At 40.9% G+C, this 25,027-nt stretch overlaps 1 protein-coding gene across 3 annotated transcripts in view; it reads right to left on the bottom strand.

Moving 5' to 3' along the window:
* The window catches only part of dock1 (dedicator of cytokinesis 1), a 260,399-nt gene that overhangs the window by 214,311 nt on the left and 21,061 nt on the right, over positions 1-25,027 (bottom strand). For 2 of the 3 annotated variants that reach the window (XM_084740732.1, XM_084740731.1), the window contains exons 2-12: positions 15,225-15,308; positions 14,826-14,866; positions 14,638-14,693; positions 13,629-13,725; positions 13,079-13,227; positions 12,336-12,471; positions 10,807-10,964; positions 9,171-9,252; positions 7,188-7,323; positions 5,051-5,123; positions 1,361-1,500 (exon numbers count right to left, since the gene is read on the bottom strand). In XM_084740732.1, coding sequence (XP_084596858.1) covers positions 1,361-1,500; positions 5,051-5,123; positions 7,188-7,323; positions 9,171-9,252; positions 10,807-10,964; positions 12,336-12,471; positions 13,079-13,227; positions 13,629-13,725; positions 14,638-14,693; positions 14,826-14,866; positions 15,225-15,308 — 1,152 coding nt within the window. The remainder of the gene's footprint in view (positions 1-1,360; positions 1,501-5,050; positions 5,124-7,187; positions 7,324-9,170; positions 9,253-10,806; positions 10,965-12,335; positions 12,472-13,078; positions 13,228-13,628; positions 13,726-14,637; positions 14,694-14,825; positions 14,867-15,224; positions 15,309-25,027) is intronic. The other variant, XM_084740733.1, reaches the window with a different exon arrangement.

The raw sequence follows: 25,027 nt of genomic DNA, 5'->3' as shown, positions 1-25,027 counted from the left end.
GGCTTCCTTTAAAGGGTATCTCTGATATTTTCCAGTCTAGACCCATTTTTTTTACTATCAAAGTGACTGATGTGGACAACAATTTTGTAAATTGGTCCAGTATTGAGTGAGTCATGAAGTATGCTGCTATGTACTCCTTATAAGCAATTGCGCACCATCAAAGTACATCATTTTGATCACAATTACGTGACTGACAACATTATGGAAAGGACTGCTATAGAGATAAACTTTTTTGTAAAAGAGTAAGATTCTTTACCTTTAACCAGTAATAGCTGTTCTATTGCTTTCACCAAACCCACCAGACTCCATTTGCAAAACTGTCATTTTAACAACATAGAAAATACACTTCATTCAAGCTCGAAAGAAATAAAATAAAATGAGAAATGTCTTGGCTTGTCTTTCTAATGCTCCAACAATCACCAGCTATGATTGTTTGGCTGAAATAAATTGTTAATTCATCATTGCAGATGTGGAAAAAACATTCTGGCTGTACACGCCACTGCTCCTCTGATGTCTGACCACCCATCTAGCTCTCCCGATATTTTTACATCTGATGGTGTAAATTAATGGTTTATTTTGGCCAAACCAGAGTTGGTGAATGCTGGAAGAGTGGAATGACAAGCCGAGACATTTTGGGCGATTTTTATTTGACATCTGTCATGACTGAATGAGGATAATGATGATGATAACAAAAGTACTGTTTCTGGATTTTTTCTCACTATTGATCACTGGACTGGGACGGGAAATAAAAAGTTAACAGGAGTGTGCAGGAGCAAGAATCATATAACAATAGGTCAGTTTTTTGCAGACACCTGACTGTGGATTAACAGGATTGTGATGGGACAGGAGTATTTTTGTGGGAGTGGGATGGACCAGAGGTGAAAATCCTCTCCTGTGTCAGGCTCTGCTCTGCAGAAAGCCTATCTGTTTGTTGTCAGACACTTAGAATAACAATCTGAGCCCGTCAGTGGCAAAAACAAGCACTTTTAGTGGATATACTGTGCTGGTTAACAGTCGCCCAAAAGGATGACACTGCAACCAGCTTCAGGCCAGTTTCAAAAACTGTTGTCCCCATCAGTGCCTTAAACACAAAATCATGTGAAAACAGGGTCAAGTTGGTTACCCTTTAATGTTAACCAAATCCAATTGCCTACAGGTGCAACTGCCCTTAACTATGCAAAGCTGGATATTCCCAAACATTGGAGACAATTTTCAGATCCAGGTTGGCTTTTCCTGAGGCCCAGACCTAATATAATCATTTTATAAAATACATAAGACACATTTTTTGTTAAAAGTCAGACAGTAGTGTGGTGAGTTTCATCCTTGGCCCTGGTTGTCATGTCTGAACCTTGCACTGTACCTTGGCCCTTGTGATTGACCTCTTTGGCGGTGATAACTTTGTTGATGACTGTCTGGAGGAAGTCGTTCTCCCCTGCCACCCTGGGTGAAAAACGGGAGATGTTCAGCTGCTTGTGGCGAATGGCGTCATCCAACGCTAGCCTGCAGTATGCACACAACGGGCAAACACCACAGAGGATAGAAGAGATGGCGGAGAAAGAAGAGGAGGAGGAGGAGGAGGAGCGGGGCAAAAGAGCCACAAAGTGATGGTTGTGAGGAGGGGAGTGGGGTGAGAGAAAGAGAGAGACACACACCGAAGAGTGATGCGAATACCGTGACAGACACAAAGCCGCTTGTTAGCAGTTAACAGTGAGGCAGGATGGGTAATGACAGAAACACACAGAGAAATCATCGTTTAGGAAATGGTGCCCAGTCAGCATTTATAGCGCCAATGCAGCAGTGGGAAGCTTGACCTGCACATGGTCAGTGCTGAAAAGTTTTCAAGGCTGCAAACTCCAGACTACATCCAGTCCAAAAACACACATTGCCAATCTGCTTCAGTGAGAAAGCAAACTAAAATATAACATCATGTTTTGTACTCCGCAGGACTTCAGGTGTAGACAGACTGATTGAGACGAGTGACGTACAGAGCGTAAGAAAGTGGCAGATGTGATCTGGGAAGCACCATGAGTGTGGCAGCTGTGAGAGAAATGTGCGCGGTGGGCGGGGATGGCATCTGCAGTACAGAGGACTCTAAACAAGCAGAAGAAGAAGAGCATGGAAGGAGACGACAGCGGTGATGTCAGCATGGAGGAGGCAGTAAAGGATCTCTGTCACTCAGACTGTCTTCAGTGCCTCCAACCTTGAATCCGAAACCCATCCAAGCGAGTAAGTAGAAGTGACAGCAGAAGTTCATCCATGGGACAAAAACATTGTGAGACAACAGCAACAAGGCAGGTTTTACCATCAAATTTGCAGTAGTAAATTTTTTGAGTATTCGAGTCACAATTCCAAAAAAGTTGTGACAGTGTGCAAAACGTAAATAAAAACAGAATGCAACCATTTGCAAATACTATTCACCCAATTTTCAATTGAATGTAGTACAAACTCAGGCTGTTTAATGTTCAAACTGGTTAACTTTTTTGCTTTTTCTAAATATGGACTCATTTTGTATTTGATGCCTGCAACATGTTCCACTGCATGTTTACCACTGTGTTACATCACCTTTTCTTTTAACAACATTCAGTAAGCTTTTGGGAACTGAGGACAAAGTCAAATTCTTTCCCATTCTTGCTTGATTGCTAACAGTCCAAAGTGTCTCTTGTCGTCATAATGCACCACACATTTGCAGTGGGATACAGGTCTGGACTGCAGGCAGGTCAGTATAGTACTTTTTTACTACATCGCTACGCCATTTTGACACATGCAGAATGTGTCTTTGCATTGTCTTGCTGAAATAAGCAGGGACGTCTCTGAAAAAGACGTCTGGATGGCAGCATATGTTGCTACAAAACCTGTATGTACTTTGCAGCATTAATGTGGCCTTCACAGATGTGACATTTACCCATGATGCCATGGACACTAACAGATGCTGTCTTTTGAACTTTGCGCCAGTAACAATCTGGACGGTCCTTTTCCTCTTCAGCCCAGAGGACTCTAAAATGTGCACCCTGCACACTTTTCCTCTTTCTGTCAGTCCAGCTCAGATGAGCTCGGGCCCAGAGAAGTTGGCAGCATTTCTGGATGTCGTTCAAATGTGGCTTTTGCTTGCATTTATAGATGCAGCAATGAACTGTGTTTCCCGATGGTTTTCAGAAGTGTTCCTGAGCCTGTGAAGCATCCTTTATACAGTCAATTTGGCTGTTAATGCGGCGCCGTCTGAGGGGTCAAAGGTCACAGGCATTCAATGTTGGTTTTGAGCCCCTTTCGTGCAGAGATTTTTTCAGATTCTCTGAATCTTTTAATGATATTATAGGATTGTAGATGGAAAAATCTCTGAATTCCTTGCACTTGTGTGTTGAGAAACATTCTTAAACTGTTGGACTGTCGACAGTTTTTCATCAAGCGGTGAACCTGTTACCAGTTAACCCGTTTACCTGTGGAAAGTTCCCAGTCTTTTGTTGCTCCTGTCCCAACTTTTTTAAAACATGCTGCAGGCATCAAATATTTACAACAAGCAAAAGAGTTTATCAGTTTGAACAATAAATATCTTGTCTTTGTACTGTATTCAATTGAATAAAAGTCAAAAAGTATTTGCAAATAATTGCATTCTGTTTTTATTTATGTTTTACACAAAGTCCCAACTAGAAATTGTGGTTTGTATTTGGACTGGGGCAGTACCGAAAAGGTCAGAGCTTCAAAGCTTCATAAAACTACACTAATTATTATTATTATATTATATATAGAATTAGATTCCACTGGTGACTGAGTAGGATTGTTTCTGATACATGTAAATGAAACATTTCCAATAACTCTCTGTCAAACTCTGTCGAGGTCAAACTGTATTAGCACAAGATCTACATAATCATGTTCAGAATTCACAACGGTTTTATCTAAGAAAATATAAAGCTTCAATCCATATTGAAACTGACAAGTTGTGTTCATCAAAGAAAGTTGATTTAATAAAAAAAAAAGAGTGAGTCATTCAATCCGATGAATCACTTCATTCAAACTGAGAACTGTGCTGGACATTTTGTTGGGTAAATATCATAAAATATGGTGACAGACATTCAAAGCTTCATTCAAAAACCTCAATAGACGCCTGGAATTTTTAAAACTGACATTTAGTACAACCCTAATTTGGATCCGATTTTAACGAAAGAGGTGGACACTGTGGGGTTTTCTGTCAATCAACTAATCAATCATTTCAGCACAACATGAAAGTTTGCCACAGATGCATTATCTAAATGCAAGTTGGTTTGGCAACAAGCCAGAGATGAGGTCAACTCAGCCTCAGACTTATAAATGAAGCAGCCTCTGGAGAAAAACAAAAACAACAAACTATTTGAACAAGATTTCCATCTATCTAGTCCATTTCTAAGAGCAATTCCCATTTCTGTTAGGATGCCAGGAGTCTATCCAAATTATATCACTACGTGGAACCTTCCCTAAATAGCTCCTTCACTTCCTGCCTCTGCTGGCCTTGAAAACACATTCAATAATGGGCCCCTAGAACCGCTATTTCAAAACTTGATCAGTTAAAATTCTGGGGCAAATACTCACACTTGGACATAAATAACATCTTGTAGATCCTGTTCTTCTCTTCACACCGGAAGGCTCTAATTTCCATGATTTATGCTCACAGATAAAACCGTTAAGTGAGGTGATCTGCCAGCTAAACTGCCTGAATCTGAAGCATTTCCAATTATGCAGGAAATCACGTTAAGGAAAAGGTTACTCTGGCTCTGTACGCAGTCCTACGAGAATGGCAGCAGTTAATGAGATTGCTTTAATTGAGTCAGCAGGGAATAGGGGGAGTGCTACTGTCTTAAAACCCCCACTAATCAGGTGTCAAGGATTCAAGACTTTAAAAAAAAATCTAAAATGCAACCGCTGTGACTTTGACATACTGTACATGCTCAAAATAATGGAAATAAGTTTAAGAGCGGAAACATATCAGCTTTACTTTTTTATGCAACATTAGGCTGAACTTAAAGGAACTCCCTGCATGTACGAACGTGATTTATTTTGTGCTGCAGAACAATCCACTTACGGCTGAAATGGGATAAAGTGCTGCTTGTCCTCGTCGTCCATTTTGCCAGTTATGATGTCAGTGACGTCCATTACTGTGGGAAAAAAAAAAAAAACGAGGAGAGAGAGGGGGTTAAAACATTCTCAAGGCCTGCAGAGCATAGCATGTCTGTGACAGAGATAGAGATGCATGGTAAGGAAGGCCAGCCAGCGTTGGCTCTCCTTCAATCGGCACTAATTAAGGCACATGCGGGACTATGACAGAAAAAGCATCAATCAACTCTGTTTTCTGTGACTTGTATAGAGGTCAAGAAAAAAACAGGTGTGAAACAAATCTCTTATCCGACTTAAAAAACACACTTAGACTGGGTTATACCAACACAGAGGGGAGGGCTCTGGTGCACAAATCAGTTCTTTGTTCAGTAAATTCGTGTGAGTTAAATCAATTTGGAAATGGCTCCTTAAGCAAAATAAGGGTAAATAAGAAATACATTTTAATTAAAGTATAAAAGAGGGAGAGAAACATTAATTTTTGGTTGATCTATATTTCTAACAAAAACATGCTGTTCACTTGCACACACACACACACACACACAGTCATGCTACATACACTCAGTTCAGACAGTGTGTACGCGCATGTGAACGTGGCTCCATGCTAAGAATCTACAGTCTACATCAAGTCAACTTGGCATGTCGGGGCTTTAAGGCACAGTATGGAGGCATTTTGTATTTGTTTTACAGTTGTTTTTTCCTGTTTGAAAACTGGTTACAATTCACTTATACCGGTGGGAGATTCTATAGCGCTGTTTTCCTGTGACACTCCAGCAGTGTTTTGTGGACTGAAAAACTAAACCCGACCATCTATCTGCACGAGGGTGAGCAGGCAATGACTGAATTTTCATTTTTGGGTGAACTATCCCTTTAATATTGGATCAAATTTTTTTTTTGGGGTGTTTATAGTAAAAGCATTTAGATTTAATCTCTTGATATTTTAAGCTAGTTTTAATGTTTGGCCCAGCAGTATGTATAGTTAAACCATGATTTAATCAGATTTAACAAATGTTTCCTTGTTGGTTGTACAGTGATGTACAGGTGTACTCCAGGACCCTGTGACATCACTGCTGGGTGTGGTTACACATTCAACAGCGCAAACATCCGAACATACCCCATCAGTGATATCCAGTGGAGGCTTGAAACATCCAACCAGAGATTTTCAGTCTCGCATCGTGTTACTTTTTATATTTCTTTACATTTTCAAACAAGTTACAGCTGCATAAAGAAATGGTTTCTGTCACATTTGCCTTCCAACATATCTACACTGAAAAAGGATGTGATGTCACAAGTCTGAGGTAGGTACAAAATAAACATTGGGCAAAGGGATCTTAAACTAAGCAGTCTGTAAGAGTGATGCTGCAGTGAGCATTCTGACTTTGTAATATTACACAAAATGGTATGATGTCACATTGCTCGAGATGCATCAATAACACTTTTGCTATTTGCTGAGCATGCAGGAAACACCCCCTTGAATCTGCTCCAGCTGAAGTGAATGAGAGAGGGAGGACAATGGCTGCTGCTGGTTTTCGCTCCGTGACTCTATGGGCCGGAGGTCGACCACATCAAGCCCTTTATGACTACATCTTAAAAAAGAGAAAAACTCAGAAAAATCCATCTCTCCGTCACGCAGTGCATCGCAGCAACGATGAAGATGTCTACTGATAAGCCGTCATAAATCAGGCTGTCATTTACCTTCTCTTCAAGTGGCGTTTGGAAAAAGACACTGAAAGAGGGGAATCATTTTCTCTGTTGGAGAACTGCGGGCAAAACGCCAATCTAATTAGTTTACGAAACGCCTGGCAGCCTGCCAACAGGAGATAAATCAAACTAATTCCTCTTTCTACTTTAGCTGGATATCTATGAATTTTCCCCAAATATATTTACTCATCCAGACAAGGACTTTGGCACAATACTCCCTTTGAACTACAATAAGGCAAAACAAAGGATCTGTTCTCAAAGTTCACGCACATGGGGACATTCGCGCAGAGCTAAGGCTACAAACTTCTGAGATAATCAGCGTTTTTTAAAAAGTATTTCAAACTCGTGCCTCGCCGCTCCTTTTGGAACAGCAGGTTATCATGGAGTCTCTGTGTAGTCTGCTTTACCTGCCACTCCAAAGGGTCGCCTCAGTCCTGATGTCAGCTTCTTGGTGTTGTTGTCTCGTAGCTCCATACGTCCCACTCTGACAATCTGACACACGAAGCTGATCTTCTCTCTTTTCAGATCTTCGCTGCCTAAATCCTGAGGGGGGGGACAAACAGAGAAGTTATGGAAAATGACTAATGCTACTGCGTAACAATGACTTTTTCTTCATGTAGATGAATACAAAGCTCTTATAATCAGATTGTACAATTTGGGACCCATTTTTTACAGCACAGAGGTGCATAACAACAAATGATCAATTAATGGACCAGTCCTTGATCATGATTGGCTAACCGCGTGATGTGACCACATCACTTTGGTATTACTGTAACACACAAATTATCAGATTTTGTTTTGAGTTTTGATCTACTTGGTAGGCCAGGCGAGTGGCTGAAAGAGATGCAGGAGGAAGATAAAAAAAGAAAGACGTCAAGAAATGAAGCCAGAACAGTTAGAATATGTGGCCATTTATCATCTGCCAGGACAAGAATTGCCAGAAGTTACGCAACGCTGTCGCTCAATGAATGCAAAGAAAACCACAAAGATGCCAGCAAACGAACCAAAAAGAGCCTGCGGGGATTTGTGTTTGAGCGGGCAGGGAACCCGCAGCGTCCTGTTGCTTTGTTGGAGAAACATCTTTCATCGCTTTCACAAGATTGTATGTAAGAGAAATCATGTCACTGACGAGGCATAAATGCGAATTTACCGGCAGCTGAACAACAATGAAAGAGAGTAAGCAGGAACAATATCCTTGTTTATGGCACTGCGCAATTAAAATGTACCTGTCCAGAGTCAGACAGCTCTGTACCAGCAAAGACAAGTCCTAACGTAACCAAACACTACAGCAACAACTGCACAATTAATGGCAATACCCGGGAAAGTGTTAATAATCATCCCCATCTTTAAGCATGCTTTCCATTGCATCTATGTGTTTTGCAACCATTCTGCTAAATGTGGCTAAAGACCTACATTACTTGGCAGAAGAATGATTATTTGTTATCACAGGGTTTCTGCAGGTTTCAACAAGTTGAATTAAAAACTTTTTAAGACCATTATGAATTTAAGACCTATTTAATGCTCATACTTGCAAAAAAGTGTGTTAATTAATGTCACATTACTTAATTGATATCAATTCATCTCTTAACAAAATCTACCAATCCAAATTATGTAACGTAAAACTTCTAGTAGTTGTTAAGTTGTTTAATGTAAATTTTTCCTCAAACACATTTAAAAGCGAGACTGAGGTTAATGCAACTTTGTAAAACTAACATCCACTCCATAATCCAAAAAAATCAAAATCGGTCAAAATCGTATTTAAGACATTTTAAGGCCTAAAATTTAGATTAGATTTTACACCAGAAACTGTATCACTCATAACATTTCTTGTTGCTGTGCATTTATTTTATGAAGCCTTGACAGGTATATGTAATAAGTATTTTATAAAAGTGATAAAACCATGTGAGGTAATGATTAACAGTGAATTTAGAACAGATAAGAAGGATTTAGGCATGACACAAAGCAGAGCCTCACATCACCCCTTAGCTCTTCTAAAATCACAGTAAACCAGCACCACTTGGGGTTTACTGCTTTATTCTAAGGTGCAGATGAGTTCATGTTAACGGGAAACTTTTTTTTTACCACAACTTGCTTCAGCAACATTTGTGATTGTGTCCACTGATTCATTTCCTGCGGGGCAATGCCTTCCAAAACTAGCAAAGCGCTCTCAGTGGGTGCACGATGACCCGGCCGCCCTTGGGCTTCCATTAGATAGAGGTGACTGCCTTGGTAAATACATACAGCAGGCCAGGCTCTTTCTGAGAGGGCTTAACAAACACAGGCTCCGCAAACAGGCTCCCACATGCCTCATAACATGGCTGAATAAACAGTGGACTACCACAGGCGAGTGAACACACACACACACCACACACAGAGGCAAACACACTCACCGTGAAGACGGCCCGCAGATTATGAAGCTGATCTATGTCTTTCACCAGACCTGAACTGGACCACTTCACCAGGTAGTTTTCACTGTGGGGACAAACAGAAAAAAAAAAAAAGCATGACTCATAATCTGCCTCAGCAATTTCTCAGATTCACATTGAAACATCTATGATTCGGTGAATTAAGGAAATCCGTTGAGTTGCATTCACTATAGTTTCCTTCAAAGCTGCGGATGCTTGAATGTTAATCCAGACACCGATCCGCTTGGGAAACAAAATGCATGACTGATGTTGGATGCAAAAGAAACATTCCACAGCCGAGCTGCTCTACTTGTGATAATTTGCTGTCACAATCCTAAAACAATAGCAAATCCCTGGGAAGCAGGCTGCACTTGTTCTGGTCACGTTCCTGCGTTGCATGTGTGTGTCTGTGTGTGTGTGTGTGTGTGCTTACAAGCGTCTGTCAGTGTTTGTATTTGCTGATAGCTAACGGTTCTCGAAAGTATAAGTCTCAGACATCAAAGGCATTCTAGACATAATGCACGGCGCATAAAAGGCGTTTCTTTCGATCTTGTCATCACATGAAGGGAACGTTTTTACTCATCACCACTCGATTTAGAAATACCAACAGCATCACAGTATTTGGCTGTGAGTTGTTATGATTGATATGAAAAGCATCTCACTGTGTGAGCTACAGTCAAATACAGAGGAACACGGGCACAAGTAAATAATCTTAAAGGGATTGTTCTGGGTGTTTGAAGTGGGTTGTATGAGGTATTTATCCGTAGTCAGTGTATTACTACAGTAGGCGTGGTGGTTGGCACGCCGCCAGTTTTGAGGACTGGTAAAGTGTTTGCCCCCTGTACAGAGCCCGGGTCCTGTTCCAGGGTGTGGCCCCTTTGCTGTGTGTCGTCCCACCTCTCACTCTCCAGTTTCCTATTGATCTTCAGCTGTATTAGTGATATTCATTCATCATTTTTTGCCATCCGACAACTGCCACAACTGCCATTACACAAGCCAAATATTGCTCTCTCTCACTCAACGAGACTCCACTGGTGAAATTAGACATTTTGAATCACACTTTTGAAAAACTAAAGTGAGACAAAAACACAATCAAGCTATCCAATTAAGGCAGCAACTCCTGTGTTCTGCGAGGCAAAATGACTGAGTTCGCCAATGGAGTCTGGTTGAGTGATAGAGAGCGAAACTTGGTTTATATAAGGGTGGTTTGTGGTCTGACGCCAAGGTAAAACAATTAAAATATTCAAAATATAGAGCACACTTAAACTGATATTGTTTTTTTTTGGTGGGCCTTTTTTTCAGTGGCTATTTTTCAGTGCAGACCCTGTCCACAGCAATACATCACTTAGCCTCCTTCTCCAAGACTTGTGCTGCTTCTCCAAACCGCCATCTACTGTTGGCAACACACTGACTCGTACAACCCCACTTCAAAAAACCTGAGCTTTTATTTTAATAAATTTTCATTAGCAACTGGAAGAAACTCGGTTCTCAATGCAAGAATGGTCAAAGTGAAACTACAAGAAGCAAAAAATACATATCAAGTATATCCAAATGTTTTATCAAAACTGTTTGTGAATGTGAGTGAAGAAAGAAAGAAAGAAAGAAAGAAAGAAAGAATTACCTGATGAATTTAGACTCCACTGGGTCATATAGTGACATGAGCACCTCTGCATCCTCGCCGATCTTACACACCACATTCTTTAGAGTCACGAAGAGGGCAAACGCCGGCGTGGAGGCAAACTTTGCTTGCCTGCTCAGATCAATATTCTGCTTCTGAGACTGTCGGAGGGAAACAGAGGCATTGGATTCAATATTGGCTTACTCTTCCATAGCTTTCTGTCACATGCAGCTCGACCTGTGTAGTTTGAGCAACGAGCCCAGGAGAAAATCCAGCGCATGAAGAAACAGATACTGAACATAGGTGTAGTTAGCAACTGCACACAGGATTACTGAAAGTCAGTCACTGCCTCAGTGTCTTTCTAAATATCTAACAAGTTAAGAGGCAAGTGTTAACTATAAATCCATCAGAATTCATGATAATATATTACACACTGGAATAAAAAGCCCCTATATTCCCTTTATCTCCAGAGCTGCATCTGCAGTAAAAGGTGGACTGATTTGCGTGATACCCTGGACGCCCTTCAAAAATATGCTGGGGGCCACATCATTAATATTTATCACGTTGACCTGGACACTTTCTTATTGCCCATGCATATGCAATAAAGACCTCTAGATGAAAAGGTCACATAAGATGAGACCACATAACTGCAGGGCACTTAGCGTCTGGCACTCCTACATACTGCCAACTGACATTCAGGTGAGGGATGCCACTGATCCGCCAAGTAAAATAGACAGGGAATCTGGCTGAGTTCCTGACTTTCTGAAGAGGCAGTCAAGCATCTTGTGTGTACCAGGAGTGGCCCCATTTTTCCCCACTTCTATACTTCAGCTCTGCAAATGCCAAAAACTCCATTCTAGATGGATCAGCAGGGGTTCTGTGTATTTTCTGGCATTTTTCTTACCTTGAAATGCATTTTGTTCATTTGTCTGATTACAGTAGAGCTATGTATATATTTGCATGATTACAAACTGGGTGCCTGTAGCAACATTCCTGGAAAATATGCTGTCTTAAGTTATTGCTAACTGCGGCTTCACATTAAAAGCATTTAACTGGTGAAAGACATGTCGACTTTTATTGTGAAGTGGACGCAGGAAATGCAATGTTTGTCCATGTGCCAAAACTGTTCATTGAAAATGCATCTATAAAATGAGAAAACAATCATTTCATGCATTTTTTTTAACAGCAGATCAGACTGAAATATTGCAGGGAGTAAACGAACAAAAAGGAGCAGCCACAGTGAGCTGCAGGCGACACCTCCATCTTCTCGGCAATGCAACCAACTCCTTTCGCTGCGCCCTGCTGTTTGCAGACTCGTACGTTCATACAGCATAAAATCACATCACAGTTGCTCACAGGGTGATGGAAAATTGACTGGGGTCATTTCAAACAGTTATCCTTCTATACCGCTGTGTAACTGCGCCTGTACTTTCACTTACTTTTCATATACTGTGTGGATAAAGACCAGAGTTTAGTTGCAGGAGTAGAAATGGTCCCTAAGTGGCAGGAGACCAGGTCCACTCTGTCTTTACCTTCTCTTCCTGAATCCGGTCCTCAATTTGTTTGGAGGCCGCCTCGTGCGCTCTGAACAGGCTGATGGTGCTGGTGAGCTCTGGGTCCAGTATGTTACCATCTTTGTCTCTGACCACCAGATCGAGATCCAAGTACCTTGCATAAAAATGGGGGAGAGTTAATGAGTGGCAGAGCCGGCCAAGATGAAAACACACAATCATACACACTGACTGTACGCTGCCACTCCCTTTGCTTCACCTTCCTCTCCTATAATACAGGGTGTATTATAGGAGAGGCTCTACTGTTTTCTTTCAAAGATTCTCTATTTTGATCAGCTCTTTCTTCTACGGAGGGAGTCAGCGCAGACAGCAGCATGCAGCCAACATGCAGTCAATGCATTTCATCACCTCATCACTCCCTGTTTCTGCAGAGGTAAAAGCCATTTTTCTACCTGGCCAAAGGTTTAAAGTTTCATCACAGGGGCAGAATGAAGCCTCACAATTTTTCGTTCTCAACCGATTTCCGAGGCCCACTGCAGACACAGCACGAGCTGTCATTTCATGATGGAATACAGTACAGTTTGCTGAAGCTAAATCCCTCCAGTTTGTCCTCAGGCTAAGTGATGACCTGTCATTTTCTATTGACTGACACTGCTGACCTATTCCAACAAGAGTCATTTTACCGGATAGATATGAGGATAAAGGGATATAAGCTGTGGGGAGGGAAGGACGAGGCTTAAAGCCTCCACAGAACGGATCCTCACTTGTTGCCGTAGTCTATCTTGGAGGTGACTTTCTGCTTAAGCTCAGAGAGCTCGTCCTGCGGGAGGGTGCCGGACAGGATCTGGGAACGCCATTCGATGAGGTCGTAGATCATGTCACGGACAGAGTTGAACATCTCGCGTTTGTCCCCCTGTCAGCGGAAAAAGACGGATGAACACGTTTGTAGGTTAAACACAGGAAATTTAGAACGTCCAAGTGCTCTTTGTGTCTGAACAGTCGACAGGCATCAGGACAGCGTAGGCGACCGAAGCTCTTCATTGTTAACAAAAGGTGCAGTTACCATTTTAAGGATAACACTTTTAAGAAAAAGCGTGAAAATGATTATGGACTTATATTCTGTTAAAGTGGGGTTGCATGAGGTTTTATCTATTCTCAGTGTGTTACCAGTAGACACTCAAACACTGTTTAACCTCTAGCCCACTGCCCCCAGTGTTTCTTTACCCTTTAGCATCCATACATTGCATTATCTCCCCCCAAAAAACATCCAGCATTAATGCATGTGTACGTATGCGTGTGGACAGGTTTGCTTACCACATACAAATCCCTCCATATTGTAGCCCACTCCCGCAGTGTGGTGGTAACCTCCTGAACCAGGGGGAGCTCAGTGGGGATGACCGTCTCCTTTTGCCTGGAGTGACAGTGAACAAATTTCACACAGCGATTCTGTTCCCTTTCTCCCTCCACACTGAGACACTGTTGGTCCCAAACATGTTGACTTTTATCCAAGTAAATTCCTATTCATTTCACAGCTTTGTTCAAATCCTCTTTTCGTTATTATTCTATGAAAAACATATCTGTTACTCAAGGTTCTCAGTTGAATTCAAGGACTTTGAAGTTTGGAGTTTATCTTTTTTGTGTTGTGCGAGTGAAATCAAAGAGGACAGATCAAAACAAAACAGTGCCACAAGTTGTGCAACAACAAACACACATGTCACATCATATCAAGCGCAGATCTCTCCGCTGAAACAATCTCAGAGGCTTTCCATGTACAACTTACGCAAACAAGTTTCTCAGTAGTTCAGAAGAAGACGACAGCTCAATACATCTTTAACCAAAAATATATAAATGCAATATGCATCTTAATATGGAGGCAATTTTTGAAGCATTTGCAGATGTGAATGCTGACTGTTGAAAAACTGATGCTTAAGTGCACCGCTGGTTTGAAAAGCTGAATAATACCAAGAATATATGAACAATGTGGAACATAATATTGTCTGTTGAAGGGCTTACCCTAAACTGAACTGCTGTTGAATAGTACCACTAATGTAGGAATAATGTGGTATGTCTAATATCCTACTGGTAAAACAACCTCAGAAGCTCTCTACATACAATGTACAAAAAGTCAAGCTTTTCAGTTACTCAGAAAGGAGGACAAAATAATTAGAACTGCAAGATGCAACCTGATATATGGTAGCAATTAAATAATAATAATCTTACATACAGCCTAAGCAAAAGTAGAAGCTATCTTCTTGCTCGTGAGAAAATAAAAAAATCTGAAATTCAGACGTCATTAAAAAGTGGAAGTGGAGAAAATACTCACCCGCTTCCCTCAACTGTGGCCTCTTTCAAGTGTATATAACAAGCAGGAAATATGCCCTAGAAGAGGAAGAGATCACAAAGCAAACAACATTACGGGAGAAGCTGAACAGTCGAAAAGCCGAAGCTGTAAAGAGTAATCTCTTGGTCACTGATTTGAGTGTGTAAAACCGTGGTTTACTGGCCACTCACCTTTTTGGATTTTCTCCTCAGCCTATGCCCTCTGTACCAGTCTAAAGGAGAAGAGACTCATGTTAAATGTCGGCTGCTTTTCTCTCATATAGCACAAAAGAAGAATAAGAAACTTGCATTAAAGTTAACTTTTTAATAACGCTGTGCAAATCAGTTGTTTTATTAATCAAACTAATAACTCTGTGAATATAATACGCCTCCTCAGTGACACACTTGCAAAACTGAAGAATGTATTTACAGAAACACACCATCGCAGTCATCATTGCTAATATATTATCTTATTGAACACATGTACAAAAGTTTGACAAACAAAAGAGGTACAAGCGATGACAGGAAAATAATGTCCCACACTGGTGTGTCAGCTCTGATCATGCTTGCCATCAGTAAGCCTGTTCTCACCTTCATATGTCTCAAGTATGTGCACTGTGTCTCCAATCTGCAGCGACAGCTCCTCCTCTCCCCGGGCATCGTAGTTATAGATTGCTGAAGAACGAGAGAGGACAATATAAGAGGAGGAGATATTACAGGAGGAGGAAAAAGGCAATAAAGCGTTTGGATCCCTTGTGGCGCTAATTGTGTGCCATTGCAATGTGTAGTAGAGGCATCACACATCCACAGGATGTCCACCCACACAGTCTGACACAGTGATGGTTGGGCCTGGCACCACTGAAGCTGTAATATCAACACATTTCTACCACCCACTGAAAAGAAACCAATAATGATGGAAAACGCCAAAACAACTATAATGCCAGTGGAAAACAGATTCTCTTCAGAATTACAGGATGGAGACACAGAGATAATTAAATATTGCAGCATTCCTGATTTTCGTGGGTTTTCTCAGAGAAAATGAACAGGTGAAACCATGAAGCTCGCTCGGTTTTCTGGTCAGTACAACAAAAGCATATTTCTGTGTGCTAAATGAACAGGAATCAATAGAGCGCTTTACAGGTACTCCCAAAATTGGTTGGTAAATCACCAACATGCTGGTGAGTTAAATGAAGTTGCCAAAAGGAAAATTGAGTTGGCATCTCTACAGTATAACAATTTATTTATGTGGAATGAATCAATTTAAGCAACTAAAAAAATAAATCCAAGTCTAAAATTGTTTGTTTGTGAGACAACAACAAAACTGAAGCCCCATCCGATAGGATTCACGTATGTAGCATATAACTTATGTAGAAATGTATAGAGCCACTGTTTCTCAATTAGGATCAGATTCCAATAACTGAATCTGGATTTCTTTATTCATTTATTAAAATCTTTATAATGATAATTTGATTATCATCATCGCTATCAATATCATTACTATTATTACTATTATTATTAGTAGTAGTAGTAATAGGAGTAGTAATTTTACTCAGCTTTTGTAGTTTGTGTAATGTAACTTGTGTATTGGCATCCCTCAGCCATTGTGGGGCACTTTAGGATTCTTGCTTGTGACATTTACATGTACAGCCCTCATATGCACAGCTTCCCATGATGCATTGCTGAGAGTTAGCTAGTTTATGTTCCAAAATGCAAATGTTACTGTTCGCAGTGTTTTTTTTGTTTTGTTTTTTGACACTCCTGAATCAATTTTGGATTAGTGAAGCTATTTTTCTAACATAATTAGCTAGCACTTAGTCCATTACCTTGATGTGAACACAAAATAGGGATTTCCATTAACGCGCTAACAGAAAATAGCATTGCGATCACAATAGTATTATCTCAACAAACTGGATAAACCAGACACACAAGATGCTTGTTTTGCGGCATTTTGTGAGCAAAGGGTTATTAAAACCTTCCTAGATTTGTTCCAAAAACAAATCACTCATGCCTTAGGCCAAATCCTCCACCAAATTTAATCAAAATCTGTTTACAAGTGTTTGCATTACCCTTCTAAAACATAAAAAAACAAATGGGGCAGAAAACAATCTCCTTGGCAAAGGTAAAAATTCTTTTATTGAGTGTAAAAGAAAATACTGCTGATTAAAGATGTCTGTGGACTGTGGATTTTCTTGTAGCTCTCCCTATACAATGCAGGCTATTCTCCCTCTGGTGCCATTGATTCACCAGCCAACACACACACACATGCACGCACACAGAATCTCACATTTTTTGTCAAAGCTCCATCAACATGTCAAGGTCATGTTAGAACTGACTGGTGACACTTGTTCTCTCATTCAGAGAGAGATGAACAACATGTCGCTGTCAAACCAGCCATGACAGACACCTTTCTGAGGAAAAATCTACAAGGGCCCACACACACACACACACACACACAAAATCTATACACAACTTATACACTGACAGTATGACAGGTGGCTGTGTTGAGAGGACCCCTGCAGGGAGAAATGACACAAGCAGGCGTCTATCTGAGTGTATATGTCCTGCTGAGGGAATGCATGCAGGGACACTTCGACAGAGGTTTCCAGAGGTGAATGATAACTTAATTAAAAAAGACCCTAGCCACAGGCTCCAGAGCCTTCCCAGCATGCCGATAGCACATTGAGCGAATCGACTGTTTTCTCCCACGGTCACCTGCCATCAGAAGAGCTGATTATATTTCATTAGCATATCAGGTGGAACACAGCAATGGCTTTTTTTTGTTACCTTTTAGCTCTCAAGTTGTTATGGTGGACAATTATCTAAAACAAAGCATTTCTGTTTTTGTCGCTTATGCTACTGGGGTGAAATTGCTTATGTATTTTTCCACCCACACAGGAGTCTTTGATGTTTTTTGTAAGTTCTAGTTTATATTTTTTTAGCTACTTGTCAGACAAAGTACGCAATTAAAATATTTTTGCAAGTTCACAACCAAATAATTAATCATATAACTGAAAAAACTCCCACCAGATTATGTGGATTTCTGATTCTGTGCAAGGTAAAAACATTACAGAAGCAGTGACTTATGTCACATCACAGTTACAAGGCTCCTCTGATTAGCCTACAGAAAATTCCAATTAGCGGTACACTCTGTGTCAGCTATCTAAGAGGTCGGACAGTGTTGTAAGACAGTATAACTGAGCCATCAGGCAACACAAAGCGACTTATAAAGGAAAGGTACAAAGAGGCCATAGAGGTGCTAGAAACTGAAACTGGAGAACACTGTAAAAAAAAAACTTGTTAATTGGCAACAGGATGTTTTTAAAAATATTAACAATATGAAAACACAAACAGGAAGACCTTCATGGAACGTCTGCTTAAAGGAGCGATGTTTAAGGTAATGGTGACTTGTCAAAGGTTCCTCCAAGCAAATAGGAGGCACCGTAATAGCTAACTGTTGCTCACTAGGAGTGTCACAATTTCAATGTTAAATTGAAAATCAATCAGTCTAGATGAGCTTTCAGTTTCAATAACTGAATCAAAAAGACAGAATGTGTGATCGTAAAAAATGAAAATAAAGTGATGTAATACCTCTGACAGTCTGTAATTGGTGTCCAGCATGTATGGCATAAGTCAGTTTAGTGGAGGGCATGAAATGCCATGTGTAGTCTGTTTCATTCAGCCCTGTGTTGTTTTGTTATCAAAGTGTATGTGCATGTCCACAATGCATTTTGCGACCCCCTCCCCAGAACAATCCAACGAGCCCAGTGAATCCACCAGAACACGAGCCACGGGCTGACAATGGAACAAAGACCCCAGGAAATGAATTCAGTGGTACCACGCTGGGATACAAAAGGTACCTACAGGGGGAGAAAGCAACAAAACAATCAAAAGGGAGGTGGGATTAATCTGTGTGCAGCCATCAGAGAGCAGCCTAGTCACTCTACAGTGGGGTGCACTCAATTAAACCATCATTAAGAGTAGCCAGAAAAGCCTGTAAAGCCATCAACTGCTGCATCTGTGTGTTTGTTTGGAACTGGGTCACAGGTCCGGCTGATTCAGCACGTTATCTAAACGGCAGGTGCTGAGAGGGAACAGCCCGAACAAACACTGACAGGGACCTAATATTTCATCGGAAAATGAAATACTGCGCTGTGATCACTGCCAATGAGACTCGGTCTCATATCAAACAAATGGGAGCTCAGAGAAGCAGGGAGATTCTCACTGGGCACGAGGTGCAATCACAAAATGAACACAAACGACACCCTGGGAAGATGCTGAGTAAATGACAACCATCAAACACAGGCCTGACATGTGAGGCGATGATGGCGCAGGTTAACACAGCAACCGAAGTGATTCTCATCACGTGGGGGTTGAATGACAGCTCTGATTACTCATAAACCTGTATTTGCATACCCGAGAGTAAACTGATGTCAGTTCGGAGGCAGTGAGGGAGAGAAAACCCATCAGAGGAAGACCAAGAGGATGAGGAAGTGGACCATATTCTCCCTGGAGAACGGCATGCAAATGATTTTCTGGAAACGTGATAAACAGAGGCATCATTTGCCGGGGGCTCATTACCATACATAACCTCTTGCATAAGGCTGTGCAAACTCTCAGAACATTATCATCAGAGGAAACGAGTGAGGAATCAGATTACAGACCTATCCACTTAGCCAGCACATGTCTACGCCCTCTCCACAATTATAAGCAGCCTCATCTAAACACTGGTCTGATTGTAATTCTACACTTTGGGCTCACTAATAACCTGCACTAATCCACGCAGAGTATAACATATCATTACACTCAGATGAGAATACAGTATGCTGATGAAGGAGGGGTGGGAAAAAGGGAGGAAAGAAGCACATAGAAAATGCTCATTGGAAAGAGACTGAGCCTCTTGATGTTTTGTATAAAGTCCCCGTGGGCTGTAAGCCCGCAAAAAAGAGCCAGCCAGGAAATCCCAGACAAGAGGATCCTCCAGGAAGAAGAGGCAGCGTGGAGCATGAGGCAACTCTCAGGCTGCTCTGGCTGGGCTTTTGAGCACCCGAACAGGCAGAAAATCCTGCAGTGTCTCGCAGCAGGTAGGTGGATGACGTCAGTGGCTCCGTCCAGTCACGTCAATCAAATCTCTGCAGCAGCTCGGTCTGGCCAAAGACTGAGTGGTATGAAAACAAGCTCAACCGATACAGCATGGGAGTGAATGTGCAGGTGAATGTAGAAGTGTTACACCTTACAGACTAATGAAGGACCCAGGAACCTCGGGTATCCAACTGGTGCAGACGTGTGCACTGGTATCTGCCACTGGTATCATCAGAAATTTTGGCTTCAATTAGGGTTGTGCTGATATTGATAAGATGTCGCTAATACTGCCTAAAACACAGCAAAAGGTATTGGGCATCAGAGAATATGTTGGTGTATGCACAGATCAGATATCACAGAACGGGATCCTGATACTTCCCAGCATCTTCTTCTGACAGCTTTTTTTTTCCAGGATGGCAAAGTTACTGGTATCAGAGCCATACTCTAACGCCAATGCAACGTTCAGGTAGCAAAATAAAGAGGGACTAAATGGTATCAGAACATCTGTTATCAATGCATCTCCTTAAAGCAGTGGTTGCCAAACTTTTTCTGTCATGGCCTCCTTCAGAAGCTGGAAAAAAGTTCACGCCCCACCCGCACCCCACAATTATTATCACTCATTAAGGGGAAGCAACACATAAAAAAAGGATTCACGTTGAGTTCTAGTGAAATAAAGGTCAGCATGATAGCTTCAGTGAACTCCCACCTGTTTATTTCCCCTACATAAATCGTATTCATTTAACACTCTATATTAACACCCCCTTATCTTTCTTTGCCCGTTGATGGCTGATCCGTGCTGTATGTTGCTGCTAAAAAAAGTTTCCAAAATCATCGACTTTGGGCTCAGTTACAAAAGAGCATGGCCGCTCCCCAGCCCTGTTACAGCGCTATAAGTTGCTTTCTTCCATTGAAATTCGTTGAGTTCAAAGCGTTTCCCTTAAGCAACACGTCTCAGTGTGTGAACGGCCCCCGAGAGAAATTTTGGCAAGCTGTACTTTAAGAGGGAAGAATTTTGAAGTACGACCTGATGTTGAACCACAATATTCTCCCAAGATTCGCTGCAGACACACTGTATACTCTTAATCCTTTTTTTCAAATATCACAAAGGACCATTAAAGAGATTTTTATGTAAATAAACGCTGCCTGTGGATTTTGTGCAATGTCGTCCCGTCTAATGTAACCTTGGCTCTAGAGCTGACACAGTTAACTCCTCGATTACTGAACTATCTGCAAATAAGTAAGGCTGACAGAATAATGGCAATGCTAACGCTTTACTATTGCTGTCCAAAGTTAAAACATTTTTACTTTTTGCCATCCTTTGAAGGAATTTACAATTGGCTGTCATGCACCTCCCAAAAACTACAATTTCTACTTAACTGCAACTTACTAAAATAATTACATAAAGCAACAGACATGTTTTGTTTTGTCATCCAGCTATTTCATTGGACTGTTTTTCCTGTGTCATGAAGAAGGTGAATGCAGAAAAGCCACATTTTTAAGCAAAAGTACAAAACATTCCCTACAGTTGCAGCTTTTCAGTTGTGAGAATGTTCTGCTTTTCCCTGACCGAATATCTTTGAGTTTTCAAAACAAGCAAGACGAGATTTTCTGACATTTTAGAAAATTATCAGCAGATTCATCTGTAATGAAAGTAGTCACAACTCCAATCGGCTCATAAAGCAGCAAGTTTGTGTTGCCGCCTTTCCTATTCTGCCAGTAATCATTTAAAATTGTTGATCTGATCCTGTGATGTTTCAATTCTCGTGTCTGCCGTGTGTTCACGGAAGTGAAACTGACAAATGTCAATATGAGACGTCACCTGATCTCAAACCTGACACTGATCATGTGTAGGTCACAAAGACCGTGGACGAAAGGCAGTCCGTTACGAGACAGAGGGAAAGACATCAGAGAAAGACAAAGAATCATGGCTCGCAAGAAAACAGTAATAAAAAGTAACACTGAGCAACCAGTATGATTTTCATACAGTGCTTAACTTGTATAAGGAGGAGTTCCAATAAGTGCACAGCAGACTTAGAAGGACGCCCTTTTCCAGGCAGCAGGATTGAATAGAGGATGATTATTACACTCCAGCTGCACTATGGGTCTCCGCAGCAAGACGGAGGAGTCAGCAAAGAGGGGTTACACACACACACAGTATTCTTTAAAGGATATATCCGACTGTAATTGACTAACCCAGACTGACTCACTGAAGATATTTACATGTAAAATGATATACCTCTTACTTCTTAAGAGCATCAGTCTTCTGAATATCGAATATCATTTGACCATTTAAAATTTCCTTCAACAGAGAGTTCAGGCCTCACCTCACTGCAGCACACAGTGCTTAAATTTGAGTGAAGATTATAATATCCAGACCAGGCGTCATATAGGACTCAATTTTGAAAACATTCCCTCATTTAGGGACACGTAAATACGTCTTTTAGTGAAGATGCTACAATTTCTTTCCATCTGCGTCACAATTATTGTGAGTGATTTCAAGGGCAGAATTTTTCACACTATAAACTCCTATATGGAGCTGGATTTGAGCTTTACGGGGAAAAAAGTTTTTTTAAATGAGCCTTTTGAGGCTGTGATGCTTTAGAGGACACGACTGGAGTACAAACATGTCCTTGTCTGACACCAACCTGGTGTAGTCATTTGTATGGGACACACGTGAGCCGAGTGAGATGCAGTTGCAGGTGTTAACTGCGTTTTCCTGATGAGTCCTGCTGGTGCCGGCTGCAGCGAGCTCTGCTGCAGCGCTGACTGGTATTCTTCAGGGATCTGCCAAGTGCTGTTAGGACAACGGGAGGAACATCGGCCTTGGGAGCGTGGGTGGGGGGTGGGAACCGGCGTTCCTACTGTATCTGTGGACTCTTAACTAACTCATGTCGCACTCCCTCAGTACTGAAGATGACGCACACTAAAGAAAACAATGTTTCAAAAGTATTTTATTGAATATAAATCTGCATCAAATCGGACTTTAAATTACAATGTTTTTTTTAAGTTTAAAGGCACCCTGTGGAGTTTTCTGGTAAACAAACAAAGGTTATGTTTACATTCGGTGTTGCTCCCAAAACCTCATCGGTATATATTCAGCTAAATGGCCATCCCCGTGTTTTCTACATTACCCTTCAATGAGAGGAAGATGGGGACACTCTGATGACCTCATTTCCTGTTGTCTCTCTACTGCTAACTCTATAATGATGGTACAGAAAAATCCATCACAGTTTCCAACAGTCCAAGGAGTCTTTAAACTGTTCTTTTGGTCTGAACAACTTTCAAATGCTCAAATATATTCAATATGACATGATTAAAACAGAAAAGCTGAAACCAGAGAATGACTGGCAGTTTACCTTGACAAATTAGTTTTTGCAATGATGAATTGCTTATCAAAATCTTTGACAATTCTATCAACTAACTAATCAATTTATTGTTTCTGAGATAATTCCAACTAAGGCTGCAACTACTAATTATTAAAGTGGAAAAAGACAACTTTTTTGCTTTAACTTATCATTAGGAAATGAATGTTGACTGCACAGTGTAATGGCTATAGAACCATGGCACCATCCACATTTTCATTTGTTCCTTATAGGCCTCACTTTCATCTGTGTGATTTTTTTCCACAACAGACTGAACAAATTCCAACTTTTACTCCGAAATGTTTTCTTCTAACGTTATTCGCCCCTCCAGCCTGACGACGACCTCCCGCTGTAGTTACTCGTTTATGTGAAGACGTAGGCTAGCCTCACTTAAACCATGCTATCGCTATTCAATGCACATCATTACAATAGTTTTCAATTTACCTCTTCGGTGAACATGCTTCTCTTCTCTTTCTGATTTCCAGAGTGGTGTTGATCATTTCTCCGTGGAGTTGGGCTCCGACGAAACATTAACAGGTGCCGTTTCTTATGACAGCCACTTGGAAATGCTGGGGGGAGAGCTGAAAAGCTGTCTGTCTCCACCTATAACCATTTAACTGTTTTGTCTATAAAATGTCAGAAAACAGTGAAAAAAAATTCACATCTTCATCTGCATTGTTAAAGAAAGTTAAAAACTACCGTTAATCACAAAGGATATCATCATATCCTCACATTTGAGACTAACGATTCTTTTCATTATCAGCTAATCCATTATTTTTTCGATTTATCGATTAGTTGTTTGGCCCATAAAAAATGTCTGACAATGCTGAAAAATACTGACCATTGTTTCCCAAAGCCTAAGGTGATGAACATTTTGTTTTGTTCACAACCCAAAGAGGGCTAAAGAAATGAGAACATATTCACATTTGAGAAGCTAAAATCAAAGAACCTGGGCATTTTTTTAAATTAAAAAATTACTCTAAATGATCGATTATAAAAATAGCCAGCAATTAATTTAATAGTTGATTAATAATTGATTAATCAAGCAGCTCTAATTCAACTAACTAACTAATTCTTTCAGCGTTAAGGCAAACCTACTCTGGCGTGGGTGAGACTCACAGGTTGTATGTGTTTCTTGGAGTGGTAAGTGTGTCAAGGCTGCTATCGTCTTCTAACATCTCGCACTATGTGTGAACAAAGCCCTTCAGCAGGATATAACCGTAATGAATGAACTCCCACAGTTAAACACCCAGGTGTCCCCGTAGCAAAGCAGTTGACAAGAGGAAAGCTGAATAGAAAAGTATCAGTAATATACCGATATGATGCTGGGAGCACTGGGGAAGGCTCGCAGGTTATGAGAACTCATAAGAATCTGATTTTTTTTGGGTCTATTTCAAGGCATGAGAACTAACAATAATTCCAATTTTCCTCAATTATTTTCTACTCCTCAGAAATGAGGATCATTTCAAACACAGTGAAAGAAATGAAATCATTTAAGTATGTTATTAAAACACACAGTCCACTGGGGTTTGGCTGCGAGATTGCAATATCATCGTTATTATATTAGGCGGCGGCATGCACAGTGAATGCGGACAATCAGCTATACAGCGTGTTTGCAACACTCAGCCGGAGAAAGAGCTTTGTCAGTGACGTACAAGGCGGGGGAACACATGATAATTAATTTCTAGTCCCTCTCTAATAGGGTTTAATAAGAGGTTTAGGCGTTCACACAGAAGCCTGATGGTTCTAATTTAGAGGCAAATGCAGACAGCGAACCCAGGATTGCGAAATACCAACAAAATCACCATTTTTTTTCTCTTAAACCAATTATATACAACAGCCTTTTAGCTTTATCTGCAGTTGGAAAGTGGAGATAATGCTATTGTAATTAACCTGAAATTAATACGACAGCAGCTGAGCGGGGAGCGAGGAAAGCCCCAGGTCCCTCTCTCT

Source organism: Lutjanus erythropterus, chromosome 17, assembly GCF_056507025.1.
Source record: "Lutjanus erythropterus isolate fLutEry1 chromosome 17, fLutEry1.hap2, whole genome shotgun sequence".
In the NCBI taxonomy this organism is placed as follows: Eukaryota; Metazoa; Chordata; class Actinopteri; order Lutjaniformes; family Lutjanidae; genus Lutjanus; species Lutjanus erythropterus.
This window is presented reverse-complemented; position numbering and strand designations above follow the sequence as displayed.